The 19,641-nt window shown below is 37.8% G+C and overlaps 1 protein-coding gene across 9 annotated transcripts in view; it reads right to left on the bottom strand.

The window, feature by feature from the left end:
- SNX14 (sorting nexin 14) overlaps nt 1–19,641 on the bottom strand; it is a 71,619-nt gene that overhangs the window by 50,501 nt on the left and 1,477 nt on the right. For all 9 annotated transcript variants that reach the window (XM_060419576.1, XM_012182824.5, XM_060419578.1 and 6 more), the window contains exons 2-4: nt 5,188–5,308; nt 3,966–4,042; nt 3,806–3,884 (exon numbers count right to left, since the gene is read on the bottom strand). In XM_060419576.1, coding sequence (XP_060275559.1) covers nt 3,806–3,884; nt 3,966–4,042; nt 5,188–5,308 — 277 coding nt within the window. The remainder of the gene's footprint in view (nt 1–3,805; nt 3,885–3,965; nt 4,043–5,187; nt 5,309–19,641) is intronic.

Here is a 19,641-nt window from a genome sequence, read left to right as displayed (position 1 = left end):
CAAAAATTCAGCTTAGTATCCCAAATATTGACCCCTAGTATCATTCTTTTGCATGACAAAATGTCCATGTCGACTTCACATAGCTATGATGATGAAAAGGGACATACGGGAAAACACTCTGAAAACAATAAAACTCCATTAAAAAGAAGAATTACTATCAGAATGACACACACACTTTAAAATATGTCCATAATTTTAAAGAATTTAATCTAAATTGTTCCTGACTCTGAAGATTCAATGAACCAAAAAAATTATATGGAAAGAAGGAAAATAATAGGCTGGTCTTTTGCATTCCTAATGCCCTCTATAAGTCAGTATTCCCAGGATAAAATGAAAAAACAAATATATAAGACTTAGGGGACTTCCCTGGTTCTGGTGGTCCAGTGGTTAAACTCTGTACCCCCAATGCAGGGGGCACAAGTTTGATCTCTGGTCAGGGAACTAAGGAGTCAGTGGTTATCTTTCAAGGGAGGATAGACTAGAAGGGAGCATGAACAGGACTTCTGGGTGCTAAGATGTTTTTGTTTCTTGATCTGAGTGCTGGTATATGAATATGCTCAGCTCTGTGACAACTTTAAGTTATATCTAAAAAAGTTACAAAACAAAACAAAAGAAATCCTTGGTGTTGAACCTTCCATTTCTTGAGTCTGGGTGGAACAGTATAATTTTTAAAAGGACTTGCAGCAGTGGGCATTAATTTTAAAAAGTACTAGGAAGGTAATGAAACAACATATCTAATCTGACTATATACCTTCTCTGGCCCAGTAATGAAGATTGTGGACTCTCTACATACTCAGGCAACAAGATTTGGATTTTTTATTACAAAAACTAAGCATCAGTGATATCAGCTGGAAAAATAAGATACACAGAGACAGGGTTAGGACACAGAGAGGAGACTAGAAAGCTTACCATTCAACATTTCATCTTACATTATTCCCCAAATAATCCAACCAGAAGTCCTACTGATTTTACATCCTAGGTAGCTCTTTTCTACCTCTTCTCACCCCTATACATAGCCTCTAAATCAGTCTCCCTCCTTCCAAGTTAGCTCCCTTCCATCCTCCACAAAACTGCCAAAGTGATCTAAAGTATGTATTTGACCACATCACTCACCTGCATGAAACCGTCAATATAACAAACCACACATCAAAGTAAGAAAGGTGGAGCTGCACTGATTCTGAAAAGGCAAGAGAAAGCTGCATGCCAGCAGCTGTGACCTTCTACTTCCTTTTCACCTCCCACTACATCCTGTAGAGAATTGATGATTTTGAACTGTGGTGTTGGAGAAGACTCTTGAGAGTCCCTTGGACCGCAAAGAGATCCAACTAGTCCATCCTAAAGGAGATCAGTCCTGAACATTCACTGGAAGGACTCATGCTGAAGCGGAAACTCAATTACTTTGGCCACCTGATGTGAAGAACTGACTCATTGGAAAAGACCCTGATGCTGGGAAAGATTGAAGGCAGGAAGAGAAGGGGACAACAGAGGATGAGATGGTTGGATGGCATCACTGACTCAACGGACATGGGTGTGAGCAAGCTCCGAGAGTTGGTGATGGACAGGGAAGCCTGGCATGCTGCAGTCCATGGGGTCACAAACCATGGGGTTACAGAGTCAGACACAACTAAGCCACTGAACTGAACTAAACATCCCGTGCGTCACATCTGAAAACTCTAGTTACACAATTTGAAAATCACTGACATCTATGATCAATTAAACATCTTCAGCATGGCCTTTTAAGTCTTTTGATGATCTGATTTCCAAACGGCGATATAAAAATTGGTTACGAACTAAAGCAGTCCTGCATTTTTGATTGAGTTCTGCTACCAGCCAGCTATACTTGAGAAAATTATTAAAATGCTCTAAACCCTAGGTTTGGTAAAACCATCAAAAATAGCACCTACTTCATAGGTTACATGAATAATACAAGCACAGTGATTAGCACGATATCTACTATACAGTAAGTATTGAAAGTGTTAATCGCTCAGTCGTATCAGACTCTTTGCAACTCCATGGACTGTAGCCTGCCAGGGTCCCCTGTCCATGGAATTCTTCAGGCAAGAATACTGAAGTAGGTTGCCATTTCCTCCTCCAGGGGATCTTCCCTACCCAGGGATTGAACCTGGGTCTCCTGCACTGCTGGCAGATTCTTTACTGTCTGAACCACCAGGGGAAGCTATATAGTAAGTAACTGATAAACACTAGCTACTAGAGTATGGTCTCTTCGTTGCCCACATTCTCCTTCACATTTCATCCTCCAGCTTACAGAACTGTCCACCCGGTTTCAAAGCCTCTTTTTCCTTCCAAAAACTCTTTCCACACCCTGGAATACCCTTTCCCTTTTACTATCAGGCTTGCAAACATCTAGGTATACTTTCTGACTGCCCCTCTCTACAGTGATGCACTTCTTCCTCTGTACTAATGACATACCTTGTATGTTTCTTCCATAACTGACTGCATTACATTACACTGTGCCTGTCTGTTTATATCCCTACCTCCCCTCCTAGACCAAAGCTCCCAGAAGAAAAGAAGCATATTTTATTTTTTTATTCCTAGGACGTAGTCTAGTTCCTGCCTAAAGCAAGACCTCAGAAAATGGTTTTTAAATATTAGAGCTAATATTTACTCAACACCAATATGTTCCAGGCACTAGGTCAAAAATTACATAAGAAATAAAGTGTCAAAGTTTTTACAAAGAAATAAAGTGTCAAATTACTACAATTACTATTTCCCTAGAAGTCTTGTCTTCAGAAGACCTCAGATCAACACTCACAAATAGAAATATGTCAGCCACATATATAATTTCAAATTTTCTACTAACTACATTTAAAGAAAAATAAAAACAGGTGAAGTTAATTTTATTATCTATCTTATTTAACCCAATATACCCCAAATATTATCATTTTAACATATAATCAATATAAAATATATAATAGGATATTTTACATTTCTTTTTCCTTAAGAAGTTCTCAAAACCCAGTACATATTTTACTTATATAGCACATCTCAATTAGGACTAATATATTTCAAGTATTTATTAACAGCCACATTTAGCTAGTTGCTACCACACTGGAAAGCACAGTCTTCAATCCAGGAATCTGGAGGATGAAAAAGAGCTTAGAGAAGAAATGGGAAAAGAAAAATGCCAATAATTTAGCATTTATGCAGCATACTTTTTAGCCAGCGGAGGATTCAAAGTGGAAAAGTGACAATCAGGCAGGATTCAGATGTTTAATGCTACTCTTCAACTAATCAGCATTTAGTTTAATTCAGTACATATCTATCAGATACCAACAATATATCTGGCCCCTGCACTTGGTGCTGGGGACAAATGAGATCTATTCCCTGCCTTCAAGAATTTGACAGCTTTCTCAGATGGATGAAGAAAACAAGTCTCTCAAAGAAATAACTAAAACATGGTATATTACCAAAAAGTTACATATAAAATGTGACTGCCACAAAGAGATCACACTTCCTATTCCTATATTATGCAGAAACAGTGAAATGTATCCTGTTCTCTGCTCTATTCTGGTTATTTCTACTGCCATATTATAAAAAATGACTATTTCTTAAAGAGATAAATAGTAACTAGGTAAAACTATTTTCTTTGGCCAAAATGTTCATTTTTATTAGATATGGAATCAAAAAATACTTATGTCTTACAATTCAAGTTGTGTAACAATCAACTATCTAACCAAGAATCAATTAGGTGGCATTTATTAAAATGCTCCATGATTCCATTTCCCACTAAGTATCTAACATTTTTTGCTTGGGTATACACAGCAATATTAATTAAATCAGTTACCTCTGAGAGAGATGCATCAACCTTAGAAGAAATTTTCAGGTCTAGCCATGGCTGGTAGTTCTCAAGTAGCAAGGAAGGCCTAAAGAAAATCATACAGTTAAATTGCTTGAAACCCAAAACTTAACGGAAAATATCAACAAATTAAAAGTGTTTAACTTACCTATGTCGCTTACATTTCACCTTACCACAAACAGCACAGCTACGACCTTGAGGAAACAATTCCTGAAGTCCTAATTGCTAAAAAAGGGAAGTAGGGAGATTTGTCTTTACATTACACATCATATTTACTAAAGAGAATCAACTTTTCAAAAAATGGTTAATCAGTGTATGAATTCAGAGGACATGATTTTTTTTATTACTGTCTGCTTTAACACTGAAACTATTCTTTATAATAAATAAATCTTGCTATACCAAACTGCCAATAGGAGAAAAATACCAAATGAAATGCTTTATAATAACTAAGCCAAATTCCCAAGCTTAAAATTAAAGTCAATTGCTATGCTCACTTATTTAAAAAAAAATTCAGTCTATATTTGAAAATGATACTCTGCTGCAAAAGTATAAGAAAAAACTATTTTCTATTTCTCCAAAACCTTTAATCAATGAAGGAGAACATATGCTATAACTAGTCAGTTTCCTGACCAAACACAGGGCACCACTTACAGCCGTATTTCCTCTGAGCAGAAATATCAACCAACCTAAGATGAGGGACTGCAGCTACTTGAAGAATTATCAAGGAAGACTTCAAGATATCCCACTTAACTCTCATCTACACTCTTGGGACTTTACCTACCAGAGACAGACTCAATACAGTACCATCTTCCTCAAAGTTCAGATATACAAAACAAACTATTTTGGTTAAGCAGACTGCCTGATTATTTGTTTCTATGAAGCAAACGGACATCCATGGAACAACGAGTTCCTGAGTTGCGCCTGTGCCTCAGAATCACCTGGAAAGCTTTCAACAAGTACTAATTATAAGGTCCTAGCCCAGAACTATTCAATCAAATTCCAGGGGTAGAGCCCAGGAACCTGTATTTTTTTTAAAGATTCCTTAGGTGACTCTACTGTACAAGCAATTTTGGGAACCTCTAATTTACTGTCCTCATAGTTAATATGAAGTTAAAGGACACTAAAATTGTGGACCCAATTTTCTGAGCATTTTGAATTTTCTCTTTCTAGCTTCTCCTAGGAGAACTGTACACTTTAAAAATATATACATATGCAAATTTCACTTTGAAAATGTTCTGATGTCTTCCATTATTAAATTATAGCAGGTAGATTTTTTAGAAATCACTGCTTTAACATGCTTTCAAGAAGAATATCGAACAGCATAGAATCATATATACTGACTCTTAAAAATAAGAACACATATATTTTACCTTAGGTTTGTATTTTATCATGAAGAATATATTTGGTAACAGAGAATCAGGTCCCAATGAGCAGTAAAATGTGACAACTCCAGCAACAAACGACCAGAAGATCATTAAAACATGAAGATACCTTAGAAATAAATAAAGATAATTATTAGAACCAAAAACACATATAAAACTAATTTGTGCCTTCATTGATTTAATGAGTATTTAATCAAGCATCTACAGTATCAGGTTGATGCAATTCCTCCAGTCATGTTTTCTGTAATATACTTATTAACTATAAGAATATCAGAATGTTTGCTATCAAAAGTATATTTCATTTAAAGTATAAGGAAGTATAAATCCTCAATATTTCATAACTTGGCACCTAGGCTGTCATATTTAACTAGCCAATACTACATTTTTCCAGAGTATCTTCTAATGACAGTGTAGTATTCATACCCCACCAAAATTCTGATTATTTTGCATTAAATCAAAACAAAAACTGTACTGAGTACCCATTTAGTGCTACACAGTACTAGGCTCTGGGGATATAGTAAGGAACAGCACTGTGTCTATTTGCATAGGAAATACTATCCCGCAGGTGTAGCAGGTAAGGAAATGAACACAGTGTGATGATGTGTGCCATACTATGACAGAGAAAGTTCACATGATATAAGAGCACCCAGGGCAGAATACACAACCCAAAACAGCAGAGCTTTTTGCAGAGAAAGTTGTGTCTCTGGGAAAACTTAAAGAATGAGCAGGAGAAAAGCAACAGAAGGGGACAAGGTAGAGGAATGAGGGGAATTCAAACTTGAGAGAACAACATGAGCTAAGTAAGATCTGTGCACGGCTCCAAGGAAGATGTGGCCTTGAGAGGAACCTAAAAAAACAAGCCATAGCCATACCACCTAGTGTCACATAAGAAGTCACATTACGGTGCAGCAATACAGTCTGTCCTCACATTGCACAGTTTCCAGTTACCATGATTTTGCAAAGCACCAGCCCCTCAACAACGCAGCCCCTCAACAACTCTAACCGTGAGTAAGGACACGGAGTTCAAACTTTGGTGCCAGCTCTTCAGTTCACAAATCACTACATAGTAAGAGAATGAAGCCAAGCCACAGAGAGAAGGGGGACAATCAGGGAGATGCAAAAAGTATTTCAAAGTTTCTGAGGCCCAGCTACTTGCCAGTTCTTTCTGCACTTACATAAGCATCCAATGATTGCCCTCTCTGCCAAACCTAGAGTGAGATGAGTTTCTTTCATCTACCATCAAGAGTCCTGAGTAATACCCAGGAGATAATGAACAGCTTAAGAAGATTTTAAGAATTTTTAAGAGTTTTAAGAAGGAAAGCAGTATCATCAGATTGTTTAATCAGAAAACCACTCTAGCAGCAATATGGAGGATAGTCTAAACTGGAAACAAGCAAGCTAACTAGAAAGCTGCTGAAACAGTTAATCTAGGAGAATCTATGGATGGCCTGTAGAGACTTAGAGATAAAAAGAAGCTGACTGTTTTGAGACACCTAGGAGGAAGAATTGAGAGGACTAAGTAGGGGAATTCCCTGGTGGTCCAGTGGTTAGGACTCCACACTTTCACTACAGGGAGCAGGGGTTTGATTCCTGGTCAGGGAACTAAGATCCTGCAAGCCAAATGGCCTGACCAAAAAACACTTTTTTTTTTTTTTTTGGCCTCTCTGCACAGCTTAAGGGATTTTAGTTCTCCAACTAGGGAGAACCAGGGATCAAATCCAGGGCCTCCACAATGAGAGCTCAAAGTCCTAGTCACTGGACCACCAGGGAATTCCCTCAAAAAACAAAGTAAAAAAAAGGACCAAGTAGTTGATTAGATATAAGGAGAAGAGAGAAATAATAATCAGTTCCTTTTGGACACACTGATTTTCAGGTTTCTCAAGATGCACCAAGTAGAAATGAGTTGGACACGACTGAGTGACTTTCACTTTCACTTTCAAGATGTACCAAGCAGAAATGTTCCATAACCAGCCAGGTTTTGGGTAGTTTAAATCTCTGCAGCGAATACGGGCCAAGGATAAAGGCTTGGGAATTACCAGCATAAAGATCACTGAAGTCATGGGAATGAATGTCACGACCAGAGACAAGCTGCAAACTGAAACATGAAGAGAACACGACAGATTTAAGAAATAAGCAGAAGCAGAGAAATCTATAAAGGAATCTAGGGATTAGGAGAGCTGAGAAGAAACACAGGTCAAATCATAAAGGCTGTCAAAATTTTAAAAAAGAAGAATAAGTGAAGAAAGCATTTCAACAAGAATGAAGTAGTTAAACATGACCAAATATTTGTAAAATAAAGTAAAAGAGACTGAGAAGTGTCCACTGGTCTCAGCAACAAGAGAGATGCTGATGAAGTAGGCAAATCAATTTTCGCAGGATGTAACGGATTGAAGACTGGTGGGGAAGTGGGATCAGGAAATGCGGACAATTCTCTTTTCAAAGGAAAGAAGAGCAATAAATAAATAAAAGAGCTAAGGTGTCAGCTGGAGAGAGACAACTAGGAAAGGTGTTTAGTAAAATCTGATCACATCTAAACATTAACAGGAGAGAAAGAGAACAAAGAAAACAAGGGAGGAGAGAAAAGATAACAGAGACATATTTTCCCCTAGAGAATATAGGAGTAGTTGGGATTCAGAGCCAAAACAGAAAAAAATAATTATAAAAGAAAGTGATATCTCCTCTTCAATACTAGAGAAAAAGAAAGGGTTGATGAGAATGGAGTTAAATCTACAGATTAGATAAAAAGAATTCAAAGCCATATGATGGCCTCTAAGTGAAACAGGTGCTGCTTGAGAGGAAAAGGCAAAGGTGGCATGAACGGGAGGTCTAGAAGACTGAGGAAATTCTGAAGCAGCAGCTGGAGCGAAGTAAAGAGAAAGGTATCCTCAGGAATTGCTGGGCAGTACTAAAGCTGAAGAGTTCAGTTTACAGGTGTGCGACCTTCTCTAGCAGCCCTCAGTAACCAGGATATAAACACTTAATGAAACAAACCAGCATCACTGATCCAAGGTTTGGATTTTGTTCAGTGAGTGACATGCAAGCAAAGAGAGTCAAGGATGCTGGCAGTAGAGTGGCTAAAGTGATGAGCCATGGAATCTAAGCTAGACTGACTCTAAACCACGCAAGAAAGTAAAGGATAACAGAAGAGGAAGAAAGCAGAGAAAAGCAGGTACAGTGTGACTGATGGAATAAGAGACGTAGCCACAGGTCAGCAAGTGGGAGGCTTAATTTTTAAGATTTCACAGAACAGTCTCTGGTGATAACACAGGCCACCGAAAGGTGATCCAAGTGGGAGACTATAGAAGAGACACCTCAGGATAAACTGCAGTATTTGATGGGTTACTTGCACAAACACTAAAGTTACCCAGAATCACAAGATTTAAAATGGAAAGAGTGTACAAACTAGAAGCTTATAGTGCAAGAGACTGATATCAGTAAGAAAAGACAGATGGCAGAAGTTCCAAAGGAGTGAGAGATTTCTACTTCCTCAACAGAATAACTGGTACCAGACTCATCTTCCCACCATAAACAACTGGAAAACTGGACAAACCATATACAGCAACTGTTTTTAGGCACTGGATAACAAGCAATACCAGAGAAGGCAATGGCACCCCACTCCAGTACTCTTGCCTGGAAAATCCCATGGATGGAGGAGCCTGGTAGGCTGCAGTCCATGGGGTCACTAAGAATAGGACACGACTGAGCGACTTCCCTTTCACTTTTCACTTTCACGCACGGGAGAAGGAAATGGCAACCCACTCCAGTGTTCTTGCCTGGAGAATCCCGGGGACGGGGGATCCTGGTGAGCTTCCGTCTATGGGGTCACACAGAGTCGGACACGACTGAAGTGACTTAGCAGCAACAAGCAATACAGGAACAGAATCTTGAAAAGAAGGGAAGTGTATGAACCTAGAGCCTGTTATACAGAGTGAAGTTAGAGAAAGACAAGTATTGTATATCAACACATGTATATGGAATCCAGAAAGATGGTACTAATGAAGCTATCTGCAGGGTAAGAACAGAGATGCAGACACAGAGGACAGACTTGTGGACACGACGGGAGAAGGAGGGGGTGGGGCAAAAGCAGCGCTGACACACGTACATTATGATATGTAAAACAGACAGCTAGTTGAAAGCTGCTGCGTAACACAGGGCGCTCAAGCACAGTACTCTGCGACAACCTAGATAGAGGGGTAGGTAGGAGGGAGGTTCAAGAGGGAAGGGACGCATGTATACATACTTGTGGCTGATTCTGTTATTGTATGGCAGAAACCAATACAACATTGTAAAGCTATTATCCTCCAATTAAAATTTTTAGAACAGAGAAGGGAAGCACACAAGTGAGTGCCACATCCAGCCCCGTTCTCTGACTGGGGATAACTGCCCCAAATGCACCATGAAATAGAACCAGCTACAGAAGATATTGTGAAGACTGGGGATTTCAGAATTGAAGAATAAAGCACCAAGTAGTAAGAAAAGGTGAAGATGATGATTAAAGGTGCTCACATATCACAGACAGTGAACAGTAAGTGCAAATGCTGTGAGACAAAGGCTGCACCACTCAACCACAGGAAACTGGTCTCTAGGCCCCCAGGGCAATTCTGCACTTGACAAACATCCACTACAAACCTATCACTAAAAGTTCTCACATAAACATGGTTACTGTTAACTCAAAGAACTGCTACGGATTAACCTGCCTGCAGAAGGAAACACAAACCCTCTAAACCTCTATGGTCCCTGTCAACCTGGCCCCAACTCACTTTTCTGCTCTTATGCTTCCCATTCCTTTATACAAAGTCTTATACAAAGCTTCACTCCAACCAATAAATAGCACACTTGACATCAAGCTTTTAAAAAACCTTAAGTCTGGAAACTAACTCAATGGGTTATAGAGGTATTCACATTATGAAATCCATGTCCACAGCCACTTACTGAAAATCATTCTGAGCCAGAAAGATACGACTCCGAATTCACAATTTTTAGAATCCTTCAACACTTATATAGTACATATTTCATAAACAACATAAATTATATAGCATAATACATCATGTTATAAAAACATAAATAATGAGGTCTGATATAGTACTCCATAATCAGATATTAATATTTCCATAGAAAAATGTATAAACCATAAATAAATAAGTCAGAAATAAATACAATAAACAAGTCTCATGCCTGTTCAGGTCCAGGTTTTGTTATCAAATGTAACTGGTGTTATCAAATCTAGAGGACAAGTTATTTCTTCAGAACTTTTTGATTTCTGAATTATAATAGGAATTATAGACCTGTGCTTAGACTGAGTGACAATAAACACTTCACGCAATATGCACATCACTGTAAGGCAAGCAATAACTGAAAGGCATTATTTAAGGAGGAAATCTTTAGCGTTAAATACATTAATCCTGCTGTTCTCAACCAAGGGTGATCTCACCCACTGCCAGGGGAATTTGGCAATATATGGAGACATTTTTCACTGTCACAACTGTGGGGAAATAAAAGAGAGGTATTTTTTATGGTATGGTATTTACATCAAGTGACTTGAGGCCAAGGCTCTGCTAAGTATCTTACAATGTACAGAACAGCCCCCCACAACAAAGAATTACCTGACCCAAATTATCTATACTGTTGAGGTTATCCTGCATTAATCAGAGACAAATACTGAAAACCAACAAGCTAAGCATTCAGAAGGTTGGGGGAGGAAATACAAATCCAAACACATATAAAGGAAGGACACACTAAAGAACAGAAATCAATCAAGTAGACAACAATGACAGAAGACATTATAAACTGGTTCTTTGGAAAAATTAATAAAATAATTAAAACCTCTAGCTGGATACTACTTGAGGTTATTAGGGCACCAGTAATTACTCTAAAAACTGATAATTAAGAGAAAAAGGTATAAGCATTTATTCTACTTTTCCAGCTTGAGCTATACTTCGTTGTAACTAAACAGACCTTAACAGAGGATAAATTAAAGCAATTCTACAAACACACACACACACGAGAATTTAAATTTAAAAATACAGAAGGAATCAAACAGTAACAAATCACCATGTTGCATCCTACAATGATTCAGGGAGGAAATAAATGGTGAAATCAAAGAGAAAATGTGTTGGGCAGCTGTCACCACCTGAATCTACAACAAGTGAGGCAACTCGACCTAATGTGGAGTTATCTTTTGATGTGATGTATTAGAATGTACACATCATCACTGAAGTACACCTGCACCCCCCCTAAAAAAAATGTAAATCTAACAGAGTTTATAACTCTAACTCCCTGTCTACAAGAAATACAGAGGTGCAGATGACTATCAGTAAAATCCAAAGTATGAACAAATAACCCAGTTTCAACAAGTCAATGGCAAAGGGAAAAAAAAGAGCGGGTGAGGAGGAATGTTCTAGATTAGGGTTGACAAAGGCTTATGGTATAGCCCTCAAAGCTAAGATTTTTACATTTAAAAAAGAATACGGGACAGAGACCTGATATAGCCCACAAAGCCTAAAATATTTACTGACACTTTACAGCAAGTTGGGCAACTCTTGTTCTAGATTATACTTACAAAAGCTTCAAAGATGCAGCAACTACATAAAATGAGTAGACCCAGTTGCAATTCTGATTAGAACAAATGCATTATGAATTTTTATATAATTAAGAAAATTTGAGTATGAGCTGATTATTACAAGACATTTAAAAATTACTGTTAATTCTGTAAGGTTATGGTTTTGTGCAGAATAATTATTTTAAAAGGAGGAAGGTCAGATTTTTTTAAAATACTAATGGTTGTTGAAGCTGAGTGGTGAGTGCTTAGAGGTTCTTCGTACTCTCTTTTTTCTATGTATGCTTGGAAATTCTCAAAAGCAAAAGTTAAAAAAGACAAAGTTTTAGCAAAACAGATCAGGGGAGAAAAGAAAAAGAGAGGATACAAATATAAAATTGTTGACTTTTTAAAAATGTACAACATGAGAGTTGTAAATTTTATTTGGGGCAAAATGAGGACTGCAGCGTGGGAGACAGCACTTTGAAATAGCTCTAAGAAACTACTCCAAAGAAGGAAGGGGGATGTTCAGTATATATGAGATTCTGGTGAAGGGGGAATACATGCAATCAAGCACATATTCTTCCGAAAGGTTTCTGCTAGTCTCATGAACCTTTCGTGAGTCACGAGAAACAGTCATCACCATGAAGGCTTTTAGTGTTTTTCTAGGTATCAGGAGATACAAGAATGATGCTAATAAAATTGGCTCCTGAAAATATCTATCTGAAGACCTCTGCTGCCAGTCCCACCACACCATCCCCAGCACAGAGTGCCTCATTTCTGCTCTCCATCCTGAACTTCTTTCAGGGGGTGTTAAACATCAGCAGCTGAAGCAGCATATGATTTAATCCTTGTAGAGATAGATGGCAAGTGCCCACAGCAAGAGCCAACTTGTAGTTAACACAACACAGAATGAAAAAAAAGAAGCAGTCACAGCTATAACTGAAATGAAAAGTAAGACTGTAAACAACTATAGAGTCATAAATTGGATAAATAATATGACAAACTTTTAGGAAAAAAAATGCTAAGAATTAGCAAGTTAAGAACTAGATAACCTGAAAAGACCAACTATTTATTAGAGGAATTAAAATATAATCAGAGACCTGGCCTCAAAAAAAAAAAAAAGGCCCCTGGCCCATATGATTTCACCAAACTTTCATAAAATAGATAATCCTTACTTTATACAGATTGCTTTCAGGGAGGAAAAAAATGAGGAAAAGCTGCCAATTTAAAGAGAAGAGAGAGAGAAGTCGCTCAGTCGTGTCCGACTCTTTGCCACCCTGTGGACTGTAGCCCACCAGGCTCCTCTGTCCATGAGATTCTCCAGGCAAGAATACTGGAGTGGGTTGCCACTGCCTTCTCCAGGGGATCTTCCCGACCCAGGGATCGAACCCGGGTCTCCTGCACTGGAGTCAGACACTTTAACCTCTGAGCCACCAGGGAAGCCCATTTAAAAGGACTAATAATTTTAATCCCCCAACCTGATAAAGATAATATAAGGAAATCCTTAGGTCTATTTTATTCACGAATAGAGAAATGAAATACTCAGTAAAATAGTAGTTAACTAAAACTAGCAATATATCATAAAGTAAAGAATAACACACCATAAGAAAGGCATATTTTTCTAAATAGTTCAATATCTTTTAATCATCATGAACTAAAGGAGAAAAAAAATCAAAACAATGATGCCTTTTAACCTAATTACTAGTTTACAGGGAACCTAGAGGGAGATTCAAAAACACTGCAGGGAAGCAATCAGCAGAAGCCAAATTGTGGAAAACTCTACAGAACAAATGGCCAGTTTCCCCAACAAATAAATTACAAGGTTAAAAAAAGGGAAGAAATTTTCAGATTAAAAGATCATACTTGGGTATTATTTGAATAAATCTAAAGGCTGTTTATAAATAAGATTCATTATGTTGGCGTAATGGATAGACAGGCTCATAATAAAGCATATAAAAATACAGTAAAATTTTAATGATAATTGATCACTTACTATAAATTTCAACACTGCTGTATATTTAAAACTTTTCATCATAAAATATTGGAGAATAAAGTTCTAACAGATTCAGGGAAATCTGAACAATGAGTAGATATTTTAAGGATGCTAACAGCTTTTTTATTGTGAAATGGTATTGTGGGGGCTTCCCTTGGGGGCTTCCCAAGGTCCAGTGGTTAAGACCTTGCCTTCCAGCACAGTGGGTGTGGGATCAATCCCTGGTCAGGGAACTGAGATCCCACATGCCTCCTGGCCAAAAAGTCAAAACATCAAACAGAAGCAATAATGTAGCCAATTAAATAAAGACTTTAAAAATGGTCCACATCAAAAAAAAAAAAAAAAAAAAAAACCTTTAAAAAAAGAATGAAATGGTATCCTGGATATGTAGAAAAAACAAAAGCTCTTGGGAGGTCACTGGTGGCCTAGTGGTTAGGATTCTGGGGCACTGCGGGGGTCCGGGTTCAATCCCTGGCCTGAAAACTAAGATCTTGAAAGCCGAATGGCACAGCCAAGGGGGAAAAAGCTCTTATCAGATAAAGACATCTACTGAAATATTTGATACCTACTGACTGACTAACACACACATTAAATAAGAAGCTTTTGGGGCTTCCCTGGTGGCTCAGACAGCCAAGAATCTGCCTGCAATGCAGGAGATCTGGGTTTGATCCCTGGGTCAGGAAGATCCCCTGGAAGAGAAAATGGCAACTCACTCAAATGTGCTTGACTGGAGAATTCCATGGACAGAGGAGCCTGGCAGGTTACAGTCCACTGGGTCGCAAAGAGTCGGACACAACTGAGGACTAACACTCACACTGAAATGCTTGGGCTTCCCAGGTGGTTCAGTGGGTAAAGAACCTGCCTGCAACGCAGGAGACACAGGAGTCGCAGGCCTGATCCCGGGATCTGGAAGAATCCCTGGAGAAGGGCATGACAACCCAATTCAGTATTCTTGCCTGGAGAATCTCATGGACAAAAAGGAGCCTGGAGGCCTCTAGTCCATAGGGTAGCAGAGAGCTGGACATGACTGGAACGACTGAGCACATACGCACTGTATGTTTAATGTTTATAGATAAAACATCTCACATGGCATTTCCTTCAAAATAATTAAGGACAGGAGTGATACTTGGCTTTGAACTGATCATTTTTTAAGCCAGGCGATAGGTATTTACAGGTTTCACTGTACTACTCTATTTTTATTTTTTATGTGATTGAAGTTTTCTATAATAAAGTTTTTAAATGAGAAAAAGAAAAAAATCTATTAAAAGACCATAAGAGCGGATCTGAATGAATGCAGAAAGGTATGTTCATGGATGAAGCCATTAAATATAGTTAAGTCATCAATTCTACCCAGATTAATTTACAAATTAAATAAAACTGTGCAAATTGAATTTCCTTCCCCTTCTATAGAGGCTGGCCTTAATAACTCACTCCTAATCAAAAGAATGTGGCAGAAGTGAAGCTACCTAACTGTCTAAATTTCAGGGTTAGGTCATAAAAAAGATACAGCTTCCAGTGGAATCTCTTCCTCACGATACTCACCCTTGTCACCCAACACTATGTGGGGAAAAAAGTCACACGTGAAACTGTACGTAGATGTTCTGACCAAGAGCCCAAATGTATATAAAAAACATACTACAAAACTACAATACTGTCATTTTAAAAACAATTCCAAACTGTTGTAGAAAGAGAAAGATAGACAAAAGAAACAGAACACAGAGTGAAAGGCCCATTAAGTTTGGAATCAAAAACATTGTAGTGTCTGGGTTCTAATCCTGGATATGATAAAACGCAAATTACTTAATCTCTCCGATTGTTTGGTCCTCTATAAAACGGGTGTAATAATAATAATACCTAACTCACAGGGTTGTTATAATAATTAAACAAGTTCATTAAAGTACTTTAGAAGAGCCTGTCTTAATACTGTTAAAGTGTATGTAAGCCAATTGTGGTAACTTAAAAAGTAACAAAGAAAATAATAATAAAATACATTAAGAAGTGGCTCCATATATAGAAAAGGCTACAATTTATAAAATAAAATTGTAAACTGCAGGGAAAGTGACTAGAATGTTAACAACAGTAGTCATCTTTAAATGGTAAATTTATGAGTGATTCTGAACAGTTTAGGGCTTCCCTCATAGCTGTTGGTAAAGAATACACCTGCAATGGAGGAGACCCCGGTTTGATTCCTAGATCAGGAAGATCCCCTGGAGAAAGGATAGGCTATCCATTCCAGTATTCTTGGGCTTCCCTTCTGGCTCAGCTGGTAAAGAATGTGCCTGCAATGAGGGAAACCTGGGTTGGGAAGATCCCCTGGAGAAGGGAAAGGCTACCCACTCCAGTATTCTGGCCTGGAGAATTCCATGGGCTGTATAGCCCATGGGATAGCAAAGGGTCTGACACAACTGAGCAACTTTCACTTACAGTTTATATGAATCAATGTTATTTAGAAACTTATTAATAAGTTTTTCTTAATAATGTCTTTTTAATGTAATTTTTAAAAGCTTGGGCTTCTAAATCAGAATGATCAACATTAGAATCTCATTCTGCTACTTACTATCTATGAGAAAATTACTGAACAACTCTTAGCTTCAGTTTGCTCATTTGTAAAATGGGGCTATAATGAAGACCCTACAAATTGAAACTACAATGACCTCCCACTATATACTAAGTAAAATGGCTAAATTAAACCTATAAACAATATTAGACAAAACTATAAAACATTTTTGGCGAGAGTATAAATTGGTATAATAACCTTGGAAAACTGGCAGTATCTACTTAAGTTAAACAAATGTATATGCTACAATGAAGCATGTTCATTTATGGGCATATACACCCAACAGAAATAAGTACATATGCCTATTCAAAGAAATATATATTAGAATACTCACAGCAGCATTATTCATAATAGCCAAAAATTATAAACAACACAAATGCCTTTCAACAGAATGGACAAAGTGTGGTATAGTCTCAGTGGAACAGCTACCAATATATGCAATAATATGCATAAATCTCAAAAGGAGAGTTGAGAAAAAGAAACCAGATAAGAGAAGACCATATGATTCCATTTATATAAAGTTCAAAAAACAACAAAACTGATACATGACAACTGAGAATGTTACTGACAATGGAGCCTAGTAGGGTGATGTTTTATATCTTGGTAAGTGGTGGTTACATGGGTAGTTATATTTCATAATTCACAGAACTATACAATTACATATGTGTTATGTACTCTTTTATAAGTTGTATCTCAAAAAAAAACAAATCACCAAGGCTAGTTAACAGTACCTACTTCACAATGTTGTGAGGATAAATAAGACAAAAATAACTGTTTTTGTGCTGAGCACCATTCCAAGCATGTTCCATGTTTTAAAACTCAGTTAAGGACTTCCCTGGTGAAACACCACAGTTATGGCAGAAAGTGAAGAACTAAGGAGCCTCTTGATGAAAGTGAAAGAGGAGAGTGAAAAAGTTGCCTTAAAGCTCAACATTCAGAAAACAAAGATCATGGCATGTGGTCCCATCACTTCATGGGAAATAGATGGGGAAACAGTGGAAACAGTGACAGACTTTATTTTGGGAGGCTCCAAAATCACGGCAGACGGTGACTGCAGCCATGAAATTAAAAGATGCTTACTCCTTGGGAAAAAAGTTATGATCAACCAGACCGCATATTAAAAAGCAGAGACATTACTTTGTTGACAAAAGTCCATCTAGTCAAAGCTATGGTTTTTCCAGTACTCACATATGGATGTAGAGTTGGACTATAAAGAAAGCTGAGCGCTGAAGAATTGATGCTTTTGAACTATGGTGCTAGAGAAGACTCTTGAGAGAGTCCCTTGGCCTGCAAGGAGATCCAACAAATCCATTCTAAAGGAAATCAATCCTGAATATTCATAGGAAGGACTGATGTAGAGGCTGAAACTCCAATACTTTGGCCACCTGATAGGAAGAACTGATTCACTGGAAAAGACCCTGATGCTGGGAAAGATTGAAGGCAGGAGGAGAAGGGGACCACAGAGGATGAGATGATTGGATAGCATCACCAACTCGATGGACATGAGTTTGGGTAGGCTCCACAAGTTGTTGATCGACAGGGAAGCCTGTCATGCTGCAGTCCCTAGGGTCGCAAAGAGTCGGACACAACTGAGAGACTGAACTGAACTGAACTGAACTGAACTGAACTGAACTAGACAATGTACCTACCAATGCAGGGACACGGGTCTGATCCCTGGTCGGGGAGACCCCACATGCCACAGAGCAACTAAACCCATGTGCCACAACTACTGAGTGTGTGCTCTAGAGCCTGCGGGCTGCACCTACTGAAGCCAATGTGCCTAGAGCCCGTGCTCTTCAACAAAAGAAGCCACCACAATAAGTCCACACACTGCAACAAGAGAGTAGCCCCTGCTCACCACAATCACAGAAAGCCTGTGTGCAGCAACAAAGACCCAGCACAACAACAAAAACACTTAACTCATCAAAGTAATCACAAAATGTAGGCTCCAGTATTATGCACATTATACAGATTAGGGGACTGACTCAAATAAAAATTAATATTACTTATCCAAAGTCATATAACTAGTTAAAGGAGGAATCAGAATAAAATTCTTAACAGTCAAGCTTCAGATTCAAAACTTGTGACCACATGAATAAACTGCCTCAATAATAATGAAAACTCAACACAGTAACTAGACCAAAGTACTCACAAAGAGTTACCTATTAATACTATTGATATTACCATTATTATTAGGATAAACTTAAAAAATATTCCTTATAATACTCAAATATTCAATCCTACGATTAGCAAATCTATATAATTGTATATCCTAATCGTATGCTCTAATATATTAAATCAATACTATAAAGATGACATCATAATTTGAAATACATAAAGTATATTACTCTACTCTTCCCACAAATCAGTTACAATGGTCCAAAGGTTATATCCATTTTATCTTTCCACAGATAAAATTCATAATTTTATTAATACTGAAAGAAAATTTTATATACTAAATAACATCTTGAGAGATTTTTAGGGGTTAAAATTTCAAGACAATAAGAGAAAAGTTAATTTCAAAAAGAGTACTAGTCTAAGTTTAACCACATATTAACCAGGGTAGTTTTTGTTTGGTTGGTTTTCTGGGGAGGTGTGCGATTGTTTTGTTTGTTGCTTTTGTTTTCCTTTTGGCCATGCCATGAGGCTTGCGGGATCTTTTCTTTTTAACTTTTTATTTTACATCGGAGTATAGTTGACTAACAATATTGTGATAGTGTACAGCAAAGTGATTCAGTTATACATATCCATATTCTTTTTCAAATTCTTTTCTCATTTAGATTGTTACATAATACCAAGCAGAGTTCCCTGTACTACACAGTAGGTCTTTGATGGTTATCCATTTTAAGTATAGCAGTGGATCTTAATTCCCTGACCAGAGATCAAACCCAGGCCCCCAGCAGCGGAAGTCCAGAGTCTAAGCACTAGACCACCAGGGAATTTCCAACCAGGGGAGATTTTAAACTGAGAATTTCTTATAAAGTTACTTCTAAAAATCAACTGGTGAAATGCCTGTATAAAAATCATTTTTTGAAAATATGTACTAAGCATATCTTCTCATTTTTCTAGTTCCACCACTACACCCCCAATGGTGCCATGGACACAAAAACAATCTCATTCATAAATCCAACCACTCAGAGATAACACGTGTTATTTCGTTCTTTCTTTGCATAATGCAAATACAGGGTACAACGTTCAGATGTTATAAAGACACTGATGCTATCCTATGATTCCTTAATAATATAGATGCTGGATGCTATGATTAAGTTGAAAACCTCAGAAATCTAGTTCAACCTGTTCCTACATAGTTGTCCTACTTGGAACACCTAAACTGACCTGGCTCCCAAATAAGAT

Source organism: Ovis aries, chromosome 8 (genome assembly GCF_016772045.2).
Source record: "Ovis aries strain OAR_USU_Benz2616 breed Rambouillet chromosome 8, ARS-UI_Ramb_v3.0, whole genome shotgun sequence".
Classification (NCBI taxonomy): domain Eukaryota; kingdom Metazoa; phylum Chordata; class Mammalia; order Artiodactyla; family Bovidae; genus Ovis; species Ovis aries.
This window is presented reverse-complemented; position numbering and strand designations above follow the sequence as displayed.